This window comes from Epinephelus fuscoguttatus, linkage group LG4 (assembly GCF_011397635.1).
Source record: "Epinephelus fuscoguttatus linkage group LG4, E.fuscoguttatus.final_Chr_v1".
NCBI classification, from domain to species: Eukaryota; Metazoa; Chordata; class Actinopteri; order Perciformes; family Serranidae; genus Epinephelus; species Epinephelus fuscoguttatus.
In genome coordinates this window covers 25,714,717-25,729,731 of record NC_064755.1, presented here as the reverse complement: position 1 = coordinate 25,729,731, position 15,015 = coordinate 25,714,717, and the positions used below count along the sequence as shown (strand labels likewise).

Here is a 15,015-nt window from a genome sequence, read left to right as displayed (position 1 = left end):
TAACCACCACAAACTATTGCTCAAAAGCTCACCATGAATTGAGCACCTTTTCTGACACACCCTCAAGAAAAAACGAACATGATGGTAGCATTGTTTGCAGCATCCATTTTGCGGTTATTTTGTCCACATTGTGCAGAGTATGTTGGTTGACGTCCTTTGTCATGCCCCGGTGAATATGGACAATATGCAGGCTTACATTTAAAGAAAGCAGTGTTCACATTTTATATTTGGAAACAGTGTGTGCAGTAATACACTGTCTAGAAGATCCACTCTGGGAGGGGGGATAATTTAAACCAATGTAGCATATAGTACAAATTAAGATTGTGGGAAAACTGACTAAAATATGCCTGCCTGTTTTAGCCTATGTGCTGCAAGTGAAGGTGGAGATGGAGCTGGAGATCCAGCAGTACGAGAAGGCCAAGGCGGTGAGGGAGGAACAGCTTGACCGTCTCACCCAGATCTGCCAGGAACAGGCGGTATGTCCTCTTATCTCTCCCATATCTCTTACCTACTTACAGTCTGTGAGTTATAGCTCCATGTAACCAGCAGAGGGCAGCAAAGTGCTATGCCAGAAAGAAAATTCAACTTAAGAAGGCCAAGAAGATGCCTACAAAACTAATAATACTTCTACAGAAGTCTTGTGGATATCAGATAGCCAGCACTGTGCATTATCTAATTGACTACTTCACAATTTAATGATGACATTTCTAATATTGGTTTTAAGTCATTTTACCGAGCTGAAGAATAAGTCAAACTTTATAAGTGTAACTGCGAGTGCATCCAGAGTGATCTGTGTTTCTCAGATGTCGGCCCAGAGGAGTACAAGAGGGTATACTGTATGTCCAAATGTTAGAGAGGTTGGAAATGTGTAGTTTTAGCTTACTGTTCTGTATCTGTACGGGTTAACCATGATGCAAGCAATGCAGCAATATAACAAGCTAATAAAATGCTTGGACATAAGTTGAATATTATAACATTTAGAATATTGGCCAGCAAAATGTACAAACCGTCTTAAAAAATTGTTTTTACCTTAAATAACTAAAGGAATTTTCTCCGGTTTTACCATTTCTCTTCCCTTTCAGTTTGAAATCAGGCAGCTGAGGGCCCACCTGGCCCAGCAGGACCTTGATCTGGTAGCAGAGCGTGAAGCAGCCATGCAGATCCACCATATGTGGGGTAAACAGAGCAGCAGTTTCCAGGAGGTGGACGGACTGGCCCCTGGGGCCTCCGAGCATCACGGGCCAGCCAAAGCCAGAGAGCCCGGGGGGCCTGCAGGTAACCGTCTGGAACACCCAACTTCATTGTATTACAGGCTATCAAAAACCTCTGTGGACACGCAGGGAGGGGGATCCAGGCTGTGCTTGCTATGGTCCATCATGTCCACACAATGTGGATGGTTGAATGCAGACACGTCCTCTGTGCCTTGAGTCTTTCGAGGCAGGAAGTTGGCTCATGATGGAAGGTTGCAGGTTTAAAACTTTTGGGCATGTTTGGAATATTAAATGAGGAATGTTTCCTCGTCCTAAGCAGCAAAGGGTTCCCACGGGTCTTTTAAAGCATTTAAAGTTTATGAATTTGAGGGGAAAACTAACTTAGTAAAATAATTAAATAAGCTACATACCACTGTGTGCATGTGTCACGCCAACTACCATCGCCTACGCAGCACAGTGATGTATTTACACATTCAAGCCCCTCTTTTTTATTGGTGTCTCTTCTCTTTATAGAAATTCCCAGTGTTGTAACTGTTATTAACTTTGATTCATGTCTCATGCTGTGTTGAGAGCTGGGCCTGGAAAGTCCTTGAAAAGACCTTGAATCAGATGTTTGAGGTGTGGGAACTGACTAATCTGTCGAACTAATACAATATTAACAGTGCGTGAAACATGTGAAACATTTGTAGGCTACTCTAGTTTCAGAGACCTAATTGAAAGTACGAAAAAAAGTAAAAGAACCAAAAAAAACAAAAAAAGCACAGCGCATCCCTGCAACAGACGCTTCTGTAAATAGTAAACAACCGCTGGCTCTGACGCTCCATGCTGGAGGGTAGGACAGTGTATTAATAGTTGGTGTCCTCTTCTCAAAAACATTCACCTCACAATCCACATCAGAATTCTGGTGCCACACCTAGATGGACTATAAACCTTTCATACAGTGACAGGTCATAACTTACACAACTTAAAGCAACAAAGCGCCGTCTGTGCAGGTGATGTCAGGCCTCAAAACACTGAGGCTTTTGCTTTATCAAAGCTATAAATCATAGCGCGACCTGCCATACATCTGAGCTGCAGTGTTTCTAGTCAGACATCCTTTTAACTGGAGCTGCTCCTCATATACTCATGTGGTATTGATCATCCGGGGATGGTCGCTGTCGCAGTCCAGGCTGAACAATGAGCAGGCCTCTTGGGACGTCCATAAAATGAATATGTTAAACCTAAACATGAATGAGTATGAGCCATCCCTCAGTCCTTTGGGACCCTGGATAGCACTTTAGAGAAACACTTGTACTGATTTAGGATCTGTCAACATCATCCACACCAAAAGTTGCTTATTAATGCTTAAACAAATTTGGCGACTTATCCATTAATAGAAAATGACAATATCAGTGATTGATTGGTTGTTTACATTATTTATCAAGAAAAAGAGGAAAACATTTCCTCATTTCACCTTCTGTAATGTGAAGATTTTCTGCTTTGTATGGTTGTAAAATGAATATTTTTTTAAGACATCACCTTAGGGCTCTGGAAGCGTGTTTGTTTTGGCTTTTTCCACAACTGTTTTACATTTTATTGATTAAATCAACTGAAAACAAACAGAATGTTAACTAAAAATGAATCATAATTTGTTGCATTCATATATTTTGGTACTGAGAGTTTTCTAGGTAACACTTTTAGCTTTAAGGTACAGTATTAAAGATTCAGGAAGATTTAGTGGCATCTAGCAATGAGAATTACAACCAGCTGAAACTTTTCCCCATTAGAATTCATTCAGTGTTAATTGTTTGGGAGGTTTTTACCAGGAACCGAATTATCCGCAGAGGTCTTTCGTTCTAACAACAACTGTACATGGTGATTAAAACCACTAAGAACACTCAATAAAGTAGTTTCACATGATAAATCAGTGATTCTCCTACACTGTTTGGCATGTAGGAGGGCTGTTAGCCTAGCTCATGCTAATATGTGCTCACCTTTTTTTAATGTTCAGGAGTGCATCATCCACAGAGGTCCCTTTCTCGTCAAAACAAACAGAACGGGTGATTTAAACTGGTAAAAACACTGAATATGGCAGATCTGTGTTATTCGGACACTGCTCGTCGTGGAGGGGCTCTTAGCTACAATGCAAAAAACTCAAGTTGTCCTATCTAGAGCCAGTGTTTGGTTTGTCCATTCTGGGCTATTGTAGAAACATGGCGATGCAAAATGGCAGGATCTCATCTCCATAGATGAGCTATTGCTCCCTATGTAGATATAAACATCTCATTCTAAGGTAATTAAAGCACAACATTTTTTTTAATTTTTAGGTGATTATAAATTAAAGACAACATACTTATAATATATTCCATTTCTGCCAACATATCTCCCTAAATCCTACACACTAAACCTTTAAGTCCCCCAATTTAGCATTTGTAAGCAGTATATGAACACATGACAAGTGTTTAATTTTTCATATGAAGACATATTTTATATTATTACAATCTTGTTATACTAGATTATCATTTGTTTGTACATCAGCCTCTATTATGGGTGCCCACAGGAGAAGTTATCTGCTTACAAACACAGTATATTGTGTTAGAAATCATTTATTAAATAAATGGAAAATTAAAGGACTTAGGGTAGTGTTGCCACTTTCTAATCATAACCAAGTTGCATGGATTCTGAATAATTTAAAAAGTTTCTGTTCATACATTGGACTGCGAAACACTACATTTAATTAACTTCTAAATTCAAGACTAATTACATTAAGTGGCTGTTTCTTTCCTCTTCAGATCACCATGGTCAAGATGACATGAACAACTACATCAGCCAGTACTACAGTGAGCCAAGCAGCGGTGAGCATCAACATGATCCTGCTTCACTCTTTTCTACACCCCATGTAGCATCACCACATCTCAAGGTCCTGTGCATTATGTGTTGTTCTTGTAGACATGGGGATCCCAGACCCTGCACGTGTCATCACCACAGCAGCCATAGACGTGCACCTGCCTAACAACCCCAGCCAGCTTCCCTCCTCTTTGGTGAGTGCCGACGCAGTGCCGTCCAGCCGCTTGCAGCGCACGGGCAGCTCCGTCAGTGAAGCCTCCACCACCACAGTGTCCCGCAGCAGCTTCAGCGCACGCCAGCACAGTATCAGCAGCCACACACTGGGTTCCACCACGGACTGCAGCTCCACGGTGCGGGAGGCCTCCACCTCCACAGATTACAGCGACCAACGCTGCTACCCTCCGCCCTACAGCAGCCCTCTCGCCCTGGGCACTCAGCCGCGAGGGAGTCCCAGCGCTGTGATGCAGGAACTGCTCTCCTCTTTGTCCGAGAACGCCTGTCTCACCCAAAAGGGCCTGGACCCCGTCAACCTTAAACCCCCCAGCCCGGCAGGTTCCACCAAAACCAGCCCTGAGCTGGAGCACAGGGTCAACATCTACAACAAGAGGAACCAAGAGAGCAGAGTCGGGCTGCACTCCAAGCCTCTCATCCATCTGCAGGGCAACGAGCCTCTCCTAGAGGAGAAGTACAGGATGATGGAGCCAGTAGACGCCCCTGTCAGCCGTCTGTCAGAGACATAGGACTCCGCCTGACATGTGGAACAACCACAAAAATGAACGCTCTACTAAACTCCGGTGTTGATGGGAGTCACTGGCACATGAACAGTATGTCTGTCATCCTCTTTGTACTGTTGGGACTGAGAGGATGAACTTGCCAGAGCAGCACAAAAACAAGAGGGCATGAAAGACTGGAGGAGGCAAAGATGTTATCAGGCACCACTTATCAGGAATTGACACTCACAAAAACATTTTTTGAGTTTTATGAAAAATTTTACCAAAAGAAACCAGCAACAGGGCTCGAGCCCAAAATTTTCAGACATCTGGTCTGCACAGAAAAAAAAATCTGGCTTTTGATATGTTAAGTTGTGGTTCAAGGGGATGGTGCTGAGGGCTTAGTTCCTCTGATACACTTTGTAGGAATTGGAGACGCTGGACAGATGAGATGACGTATTGGAGGGCCACAAACTGTGAATCACTTCCTGCAAGCTACAAGGCATGACTTAATCCCAAGTGCAGGTGTATCAGCTGTTTTGATAGTCAGTCCAGTGTCTCCAAACTCACAAAGAACAGTCCTCTTTGACAGGACTGCTGCAGGGTACATTGGATCAGTCTCGACTTCTTTCTAATCTTTGTCTTTCTATATTAGCAATGTTAACATTTTTATCTAAAGTCTATGAGAGGGAAGAGTGTGGGAAACTTTTGACTGATGGATGATTCAAGTGATTCAGAGAGTTTTTATCCAGGTGCCATGACTGGAATCTGACCAAACCCAGCTGAGTCAGTGTTTACTGAGATTTTGCAAATGACAGCATGTCCCACATGCACCAAATTCATTTTAAAAAAAAGCTACCTGCACATGATAGATTTGATATCATTCAGGTCCAAAATATTACCTTTTTATGATTTTAATATTTGGGAGCTGTGTAAATATTTCAGACTGGGTTTATCACAGCCAAAAATAGCAAGGGACTTGAAGATGAGCTAGTTAAAATGTCGAAAAAGAAAATCATAGCATGAACCTTGAAGATTTGCCTCTTAAATATCGAAAATAACCCTGTTTATTGTACTGTCAACAGGCATTTTCTATCTTGATCATGGAGAGAGGGTACTGCAAAATGAATCAATAAAGAGAAAACATGGCAAGTTATTAGTTTTCAATTTATTATACCATCTTCCAAGAGCATCTCAGTGACTACGCATCCTCTAAGAAGGCATGAAGAGCTACATCTTACAGTCAACTACGTCAAAGGTCGAGAGGCAAGTCAAGCGTTTTCAAAAATCTTCTCTGCTGTATCATAAAATTAAATACAATTACAACACAGGTACTACTAAAGGCATAAAACACCGCCCCCAGGTAAGTACAAGCTTATTCATTTATATTTAATACATGTACAGTATTTATAAAAACTGGCAATTATTTCTAGATTGATATTTCTTTTTCTGTTTCCAGTCAAAGAGAAGATGTTGATGATGAATTATTTCTGCTCGCAAACACTCACAGCTTTAAGAAATTTAAGGCAGTGGCTATGGGTGCCTGTGGTCACTCTCTGTAGTGTTCCTACTGCAGGTTCTGGCTGTGCGGTGGAGGTTTGCGGGGACTTTGTTTCTCTCCTCACTTGCCCAGTGCGTCAGTCATCTCAGGAACAGCCTGAAGAGAAAACAGTGAAGTTAATACAATATTCTACCAGCATTTTACACTAACATTATAGCAGAACGCAACTCTCAGAATATTTTGGAAAAGGAATACTTCACCCTCCAAAATGATTTGTATAACAATTACTCGCCCCGTCTTACATTAAATTAGTGAAGGAAACTTTTTCTTGCACGCCTCCAGTGAATGAGGAATCCAAAATCTGAGAGAATTTTCGATGAATTGAAGTAAAAGGGGTCTACATATAACAACTTACTCAAAACCTCTCTCATTTATCCAGTTGTATGCTCAGTACTTCCCAAACAGGCAGCCCTTACCAACAGGGAACTGAACTGAAATTGAAACTCGTCTATGTTCTCTTCACAGCCAGACTCCACTGACAAAAACAGTAATTTTACCTCACTGAACACCGGAGCTGCTGGTCTACCACTGCCTCAATCGATAATTTGTTTGTGTTATTGTGTGACTTTGGTGTTTTAAAAGGTTGGTTTGGATTCAGTAAAGCTGCACAAAAACACAAACAAACTACAAACTGAGGCAGTGGTAGACCAGCAGCTCCTGTGTTCAGTGAGGTAAAATTACTGTTTTTGTCAATGGAGTCTGGCTCTAAAGAGAGCATAGACTAGTTTCACTTTTTAAAGAGCTGTTTAGCAAGTAATGAGCATATGATTGGATAAATGAGACTTGGAGTACACTGCACAAGCTTGTAAATGGATATTTTGATAAAGTGTTGCTGTTCATTCATCCAGAATTTTCTCCATTTTTGGATTCTTTATTCACCATGAAGGCACGAAGACAAAGTTTCCTTCACAAGTATTCCTTTAAGTGTATTTACAGCAGGCATTTGCTGCAGTCCTGAAACTACATGATTGTAAATGCTCCCATGTCTTTTAAAATTAATCACTCTTAAACTAATACACTGTGGACATATTTTGGGCATTTAGAAAAAATTCTCTTCCTCTTAATAACTGCTGAGACCACCTGAAATATTCCCAGGCTTTACTTGTGGGGATAAATGTTCTCTTACACCTGTCAATATTATTCCCAGCATATTCCATAAAACAAGATTTATGAGTTTATTAAACAATGCATTGTGCATGCTGGTGCTTAACGGTTTAAATGAGCACACTGACTTTTGTCTGAGATTTATCAAGACTGCAGCAGGCTGCAAACATTCATCACTGTGTTTGCAAGGTTGACAAATGCAGAGCAAGATTCTTAAGGGGAGGCATCTGGCCCATAAATTAACATGCTGATAATGCCAGCTGTGTAGTTTTTAAGAAGACAAATTCAAAAAGCATTTTATGGTAAATATGAGTACAAAATTATTCAAATGCCTCTCCTTGTGAGATGAGCAACTTCAGAACTGAATCATCAGACACTCCCCGAGTTGGTCCAGGGTATCAATTGTCCATTTGAGGCGGAAAAGTAGAAAGCCCTTCCATTTTAATCAGCTATCTGAGGAGTGATCACATGTAAGCCGATCTCACCCAGTAGGTCACAACTCTACTGCCACTAGCTATTATTACTAATCACTCCTACAGAGTTTGTCGGGACACCTGTGCTGCTCATGCACTCTGGGGGGCTAAATAAAACATGACCAACAGGACACACATGAAAATATAACCTACTAGCCTTTCACAAGCAGCACTGGACCCCACTGTTAGTCGTGCCAACACTCCTGGCTCGCTATCCTCAAGTACCAGCTAGATACAAGAAAGCAACTATGCGTGAAAGAACCCTGGCAAGTAGAAGCTGAACACAAACTGAAGCCACCTTTTAAGTAACTATTGATCACTTTTTCTATCTTCCACGGTGCTAATGTGTTTCTCTCTTCATGGCAAGCTCCGCCACAACTCTCCTCTGATTAATTCAAGGACTTAATAATTCAACAGTTGCACATTTCCATTAGGTGGAATAAGGCATCGTGCAAAATTTATCAGTGAGAAAGCAAATGTTATACTCTGACTGTCACTCTGGACTCCGGGCTCTCAGAGCATATGAAGAAGGTGCATGAGTGGTGTTTTTGACTCGCTGCTTGGTTGTTTGCAGGAATATCAATCCCAGATACTTACCTTGAAAAGATCAGCGACCAAGCCGTAGTCAGCAACCTGGAAAATGGGAGCCTCTGGGTCCTTGTTGATAGCAACAATAGTCTGAATAAAGAAAAACCCCAACATATTTAGTACTTGAACACAACAAAATAATGAACAAACTGTCTTAAATGCAGAGAAACAATAATCACTCCCACTCAATTAATAAAAATGGAATTCAGACTTAAAGGGGAACTGTACCTATTTTAAAAAGTCATACATGTTATTCCCATGGTTTAAGACAGTCCAAAAGTATCAGTAAACATGAGCAACTCTCTCCCAAATCCTAAAAACTAGGGTGCTATAACTCAAATTTGTGATGCCAGCCAAGGAAACGTTCTGAGCACATGTGTACATTTTCTGTTTCATTTAGGTATAAAAAGGAAACAAAACCATTGGTGGGTCCACAAAACGAGGCTCCTATTTATTGTCTATGGAGCAGCCCAGACTTTATATCCTATGACATCATAAGTTTGAGACTTGCTTCTCTGGTTTACGGCTTTGAGAGGGTAGCTCATGCTCTCAGGTATTGACTGAACTTTCCTGGGCCATGGACATAACATGCAGAAAGTGACAACATTTGGTTTAGAAACATCAAAGCAAAGGTATGGTATGGTAACCAGAGGTTTGTTTGTGGATGGTGTCTATTCGCTGTGTGTGTGTGACGTGTACACGCAGACACTGACATGCAACTTCAAATTATATTTCATGTGGTACCAATTCCAAATTCTGCCAAATGTCTGTGACCAAACAAGAGTCAGGCTTCTTAGAGGGTAACTCATCATTTTCAACCTGGAACCTATTTTCCCATAGTTTTTTGTCCAATTGACTAATGAGAACAACACTTCTTGAAATTGGTCCAGTACTGAGCATGAGGGCTGCAGATGGCAGCAGCGAAATATGCTGCAATGTTACCACTCAGGGAGTGTTCGCACCATCAATTTACATGCAATACAAGTGCTTGTTTTTGCCAATGACAGGCTCAGATTATTATTTTAAGTCACTGACAACATGTGAAAATTGTCTTGATTCGTGTTCCACTGTTTCAACAATGACCGACTCTAATTTAGTTGAAATAAACCCTTAATTCAGATCTGAAAATATGCTGGATTTATACACCCTAAAGTTACTGTTTATTTAAATGGAGTCTGATGGATTTGACGATGGTGGTTTCACGGCTGTTTCCGGTTAAAGAAAAAAAAAAGATCTTTCTCTAATTGTCAGACACTTAAAATGATAACCTGAGACTGCTGGTGGCAAAAATAAGCACTTTCAGAGGATGAAAACTGATGATGCTAACATGCCTCGAGTGGTTACATGGCAGCCTGTTTTGCCACTGTTGCCTGCAGCGCTCTTGCTCAATACTGGACCAGTTTCAAAAATCATTCCCATTTGTCATTAGGACACAAAAACATGGGAAAACAGGGTCCCGGTTGGAAAACACCAAATTTACCATTTAAAGCTCAGTGTCTTTCAGAACATCTAAACTAAAAGTGGAAAAGTCTGTTCTGTTTAATACATAGGAAAAAACAGGTAAAAGAAAATGCATGGGGGAAAAACCCTAAAATCCTTTCAAGTGGCTCCAGCAGCTTTACCTTGCTATCTTTCATTCCAGCCAGGTGTTGAATAGCTCCAGAGATACCAACAGCAATGTACAACTCCTGTGAACATGAACAGAAGACAACCAAACAAGTGTTACTTCCTTGTAGACATGAAGTGTAATCTCAAGCCTGTGGAAAAAGTACACCTCAGAACTACAGTATAGCAGAGCTGACTGATGGTAATGACCATGGTTGTGTAATCTAGTAGAGGGTAGATGCTGGGCCTAGTGTGCAAAGGATCAGCTGCCCCCTTATCTTCCCAAACCCTCTGGGAAATGCATCTCTGCCATATGAATATTTCAGTGTTTAATGTTGTAGCTTGAGTCTCAGAGGACCAGAGCATCAATATGGGAACACAATTAAGTCTCTAACTGCAAAAAATGCATAAAATAAAATGCATAAAGCAACAGCATCTGCAAATTTCCACTTTTACAGAGCCCTGCAAAAGTAGTCACCCCATTTTTCCTATTTTGTGGCATTATGACCTGTAATTTAAATGGACTTATATTTGGATTTAATGTAATAAACCTAAACAAAATAGCCAAAACTGGAGAAGTGAAACGAAAAACTTGTTTTAAAAAATTCTAAAAAAATAAGTGGTGCATCCGTATGTAATCACTTTGCTATTAAGTCCCTAAAAAAGATGTGGTGCTACCAATCACTTTTCAAACACTTGATTCTGACTGTTTTCACTAAATATTGCAATGATAAATTATAGTTAAACCAGCAGAGAAAAAATTATCTTAAATGCATACACTTTTAAAAAAAATGCAAATCTTTCATTTTTCTCAATACACAACATTTTATATTGCTATGGTAAAAAACAAATTAGATTTAAAATATATTCTATCTACTTAACCAAATTCAACAAGCTTGTCATAACATTTGGAAAATCCAATTTGGACAGTCTGGCCTGGCCTGAGCCTCTGACCAGACATCCACTGCACTCTACTTTAATGGATCAGCTAAATCATTTAGGGCCCTGAATGTGCCATTAAGTACATTTTGCAGGGCCTAATGTGTGGATAATCACAGCAGGGCTAACCCGGCTGAATCGCATAATGGGAAGTTAACCTTTTTAAAAGGGCAGAGCAGCCACCCTGATCATACTGCACTGTAAAGAGTGCTTTGTAGAGGCCAACAGGCATTTGTCTAACTCAACAGATTTGTCTACTCTGAACCGAGTTCAAGCATTTTGTACCTTTAAACATGATTTATTTGCCACACAAGATAAACTTAGTTCAAACTACCACTTCAGAAAATGAATAACTTACCGGTGCTACAATCTTGCCCGTCTGTCCAACCTGCATGTCGTTGGGAACATACCCAGCATCCACTGCTGCTCTGGATGCACCAACTGCAAAAAGAATATTATGCAGCTTAAATCCTTCTTTAGTAAAAAATAATAGTGATTAATAACAAAATAATTTTGAAAATTCTACCTGCAGCATTCAGCTTGTCAGCAAGGTCATAAAGCAGTTTGAAGTTATCTCCACTCTTCAAGCCCCTTCCTAAGAAAAGAAAACAACATTATTCTACTAAATTAAGAAAACAAATACGCAAATTAGTTGTCCGCAAGCCCAAATGACCACTTGAAAAACAGACAGTGACTTTGCAAACAAAATGTGACATTACTTTTGCCATAATTTCTACTTCAGAACACAAAAAGATTTCCCACCTCCTGACACCACAACTTTAGCGCTGGTCAGCTCTGGACGGTCACTCTTTGTCAGACTCTGCTCCACCCACTCAGAAATCCCAGCGGGAGCAGACGGAGCAACTGCAGTCAACAGATAAGGATCACAAATGACAATGAGGAATAAAATATATTTGTAATGATAAACAAATATTATCTATAGGTGTTTCTGTGTGGTATACAGCATCTTATTTAATTAACAAATGATCAAAAGTGGTTAATCAATTACCCCAAAAAGAAACCTACAATAATACTTCAACATACATAATATCAAGTCATATCTCAGCATGCACCATCTCAGAGCTCTCTCGATGAATCAGAAAGCTACTGTACCTTCTTCTGATTTGGCACTTCCTCCCTGTGTTGGAGCTGCCTCAAAGGATGTCCCTCTGACTGTGAAGATCTTGATTGGCTCATTACATTTCACAGTGCTGAGAGCATTTCCTATTTAATTAAAAACATAATTAACATCAAATATTTAAAAAGCACAGAGAAGTTGTCAATGAAAACTTGCTAGAGACAAATCCTGTTGCATAGACTTAATAGTATTTAAGTTACATCTGCGTCATATCAAGGCTGTACCAAATCCAGGTTTCTTGACTTAACATTTCTTCTGAAGCATGTCAATATTAATCAAGCATGCATTTGTTGTTTTCTTAACCATAATAACAGGGCTTACCAGCATAAATGGTTCTGACAAAAGTGTCTGGAGACTTAATCTCAATGATATCTGATACTGGAGCAACATCCAACTTGGCAGCCACTCTGGGAAGCAGGTTCTGCAGAACAAAATGATGAATAAGCAGGGAAATATGTACTGATCAACCTAATGACAAATCAAAAGGAGAAAGAGGGACTCACGTTCTTAGATGATAAACTACACATAAAGTTTTGTGAATTGTTGTATATTTTGTAAAACTAATATATTTGATCAGCTTCTAACTTTCAGAATTGATGAGTATGTGGTACAATAGAAACTCATCTCCACTAACAAATTAGAAAATAAATGTATTTCAAAATATAAAAATGAAAATAATAAAAGTACTACTTTTATCCACTACTTACCTTTCCGAAGGCAGATGCACCAGCACAGATGTGGGTGAAATTGAACTGCTTTTGTGTTTGCAGAATAAGTGGAGTCAACTCCTCTGTGGAAGAACAGGAAAATGAGAGAGCTGAAACAAAATCAGGTATCAGCCGCCTATGACTGCATCTGAGCCAGTTCAGTCAAGCTTGAACAAATGAGCAGGGATCAAATGAAAAACAAGCTCCCCTTCCTCAGTAAATACTGCCAAAATGCCCTTGCCACATTCACAACATCATCAAGTTGTGAATGTATGGAACTGTGCAAATATGAAGCAGTTCATTGCCAAAAACAACAGGATGTGTTGAAGCTTAAATTTCATGTTACATACCTGCCAGGGCACCTTTGTAAGAATCATGTTGGGCAACAAGAACCTTCTTCACACCCTGTACTTTGCTGATTTCCTCCACAACCTGAGAGACAGAAAACCATCTCATTTATCTTCTTCTTGTGACTGTCTATATTTTTTGTCGCTGTGAATATGTACATTCTAAACCATTCTGTGTTTCTACTTCCCCATATGTTTATGACACATCTACATTATATCACAATACAAAATGTTTAATGATCCCTTAAGCAGGTCATTCTGAAAAGCTCTGCCTACCTGTGCACAGTTTGTTCCAGCCACCAGACAGGACACCTCTCCTCCCAGCTTACTGGCAGCAGTGATGGCATTGAGTGTAATCGGGGTCAGCTTGTCATTGTTGTGCTCTGCAACCACCAAGGTGCTTTGAAACCTTTGGATGATACCTGTCTGTTGGAGAAAACAAGAACACCTGAGTATCCAATGCACTCACACATCAGTAAGATTAAAGATCTGGTAGTGCTGCCTTTTGAACAGCCTGTCATATTACAGATGGTTTACAGACACTGCTAGAACTGTGCCAGTTTTGTCACAAAAGTGTGCTTTTTAATCTTGATAAAACATTTCATAAACTGATCAAATAACAATAAAAACTAATACTAAATCAATATTGCCACATAAGATTTAGATTTCTGAGCTGTCATTTCTGATCAAATATGTATAGGTTATTTATTCATAGTATCAGCTCCAAATAATTTGATTAATGTAATTACATAGTGTTTGTCTTGGATTTAAGGCTACTAACAGAGGAGGTGGACACTCAGGTTAGTGCAACCTCTGAAACAGCTGCATCAGGCATGGACATGCAACAGGATGATACCAGCTGCATCTGGACCAGACTGAACACTATCAGTTTAGAAAGGTCACTGGAATAAAGTCAAATAAATAAGAGAAGCCATAAAATGCCACATTAGGTTATCAACACGCGATATACCTTTGGGTGTCTCAAATGACATTGAATGTTTTAGGTAACGCTTTGGTAACACCTGTTGTTGTTGCTTAACAGTTTTATAACTGCTGTTTGCCGTTACCAGGTTTCATAACTGCTAGGCTAGCTATGCTAACACCAGCTAGCACTAGCGTTAGCTCGAACACAAACACTGATAACTTGCATTTTTGCTGTATAACCATGTTTACATATTGTTGTAAGAATAAGTCAAACAACGCTGTCACACACAATTTCAAAATATCCCCTCGGTTTTCAGACGAGCACGACCTCCATGACGTTTAACTCACACTAAACGTTAGCTAATGTCAGCTGGCTAGCAGCTGCTGCAGATATCCAGTGAGCTAACTGACGTGTTTTTTTTGTTCTGCGTCTGTCATAATACATTAATACAGTGTCTGTGCGCGTTGTGAAAGTATAAATGTCTCACTCTTACCAGCTGTTTCAGGCTCGTTTTGTTAAAAGCTCTGTTCATCTTGGACCCTTCAGGCTTCTTGCTCCACACTGCTGCAGGAACAAAACTGTGTCAAAGGTAAACTGACGTTGGCGAAGAGTTCTCGCGAGAACAAGAACGACAACTTCCGGACGTATCTCTCAATTCAATTCCAGTGAGTTCAATTCAAATAGCTTTACTGGCATGAACAAATAAAAATTTAATATAAATATACAAAAATAAAAAACAAAATAAAAAAAATGATTAAAATAAAATAAGTAAAAAATGATAAATTAATACAAGTAAAGATAAAAAGTTATCATCGCTTTCTCTCTGATGCTTTATTATAATACTTTAAATATATGGATACATTCACGATTCATTGTTTTAT

General features: G+C 39.8%; 2 protein-coding genes across 2 annotated transcripts in view; one reads left to right on the top strand and one right to left on the bottom strand.

Annotated features, from left to right (window-relative positions):
• Positions 1 to 5,810, top strand: part of tmem266 (transmembrane protein 266) — a 36,742-nt gene extending 30,932 nt beyond the window's left edge. The window contains exons 8-11 of the mRNA XM_049574120.1: positions 361 to 476; positions 1,083 to 1,275; positions 3,983 to 4,045; positions 4,140 to 5,810. Coding sequence (XP_049430077.1) covers positions 361 to 476; positions 1,083 to 1,275; positions 3,983 to 4,045; positions 4,140 to 4,777 — 1,010 coding nt within the window. The 3' untranslated portion in view covers positions 4,778 to 5,810. The remainder of the gene's footprint in view (positions 1 to 360; positions 477 to 1,082; positions 1,276 to 3,982; positions 4,046 to 4,139) is intronic.
• Positions 5,811 to 5,895: 85 nt separating this feature from the next.
• On the bottom strand, positions 5,896 to 14,751 carry etfa (electron transfer flavoprotein subunit alpha). The gene is made up of 12 exons (XM_049574121.1): positions 14,628 to 14,751; positions 13,486 to 13,635; positions 13,213 to 13,294; positions 12,863 to 12,945; positions 12,477 to 12,576; positions 12,131 to 12,241; positions 11,780 to 11,881; positions 11,544 to 11,612; positions 11,376 to 11,458; positions 10,096 to 10,161; positions 8,483 to 8,563; positions 5,896 to 6,404 (listed from the first exon to the last, which is right to left on the bottom strand). Exons 1-12 carry the CDS (start codon positions 14,664 to 14,666, stop codon positions 6,369 to 6,371), a joined length of 1,002 nt encoding a protein of 333 aa, XP_049430078.1. The 5' UTR covers positions 14,667 to 14,751; the 3' UTR covers positions 5,896 to 6,368.
• Positions 14,752 to 15,015: the final 264 nt, after the last annotated feature.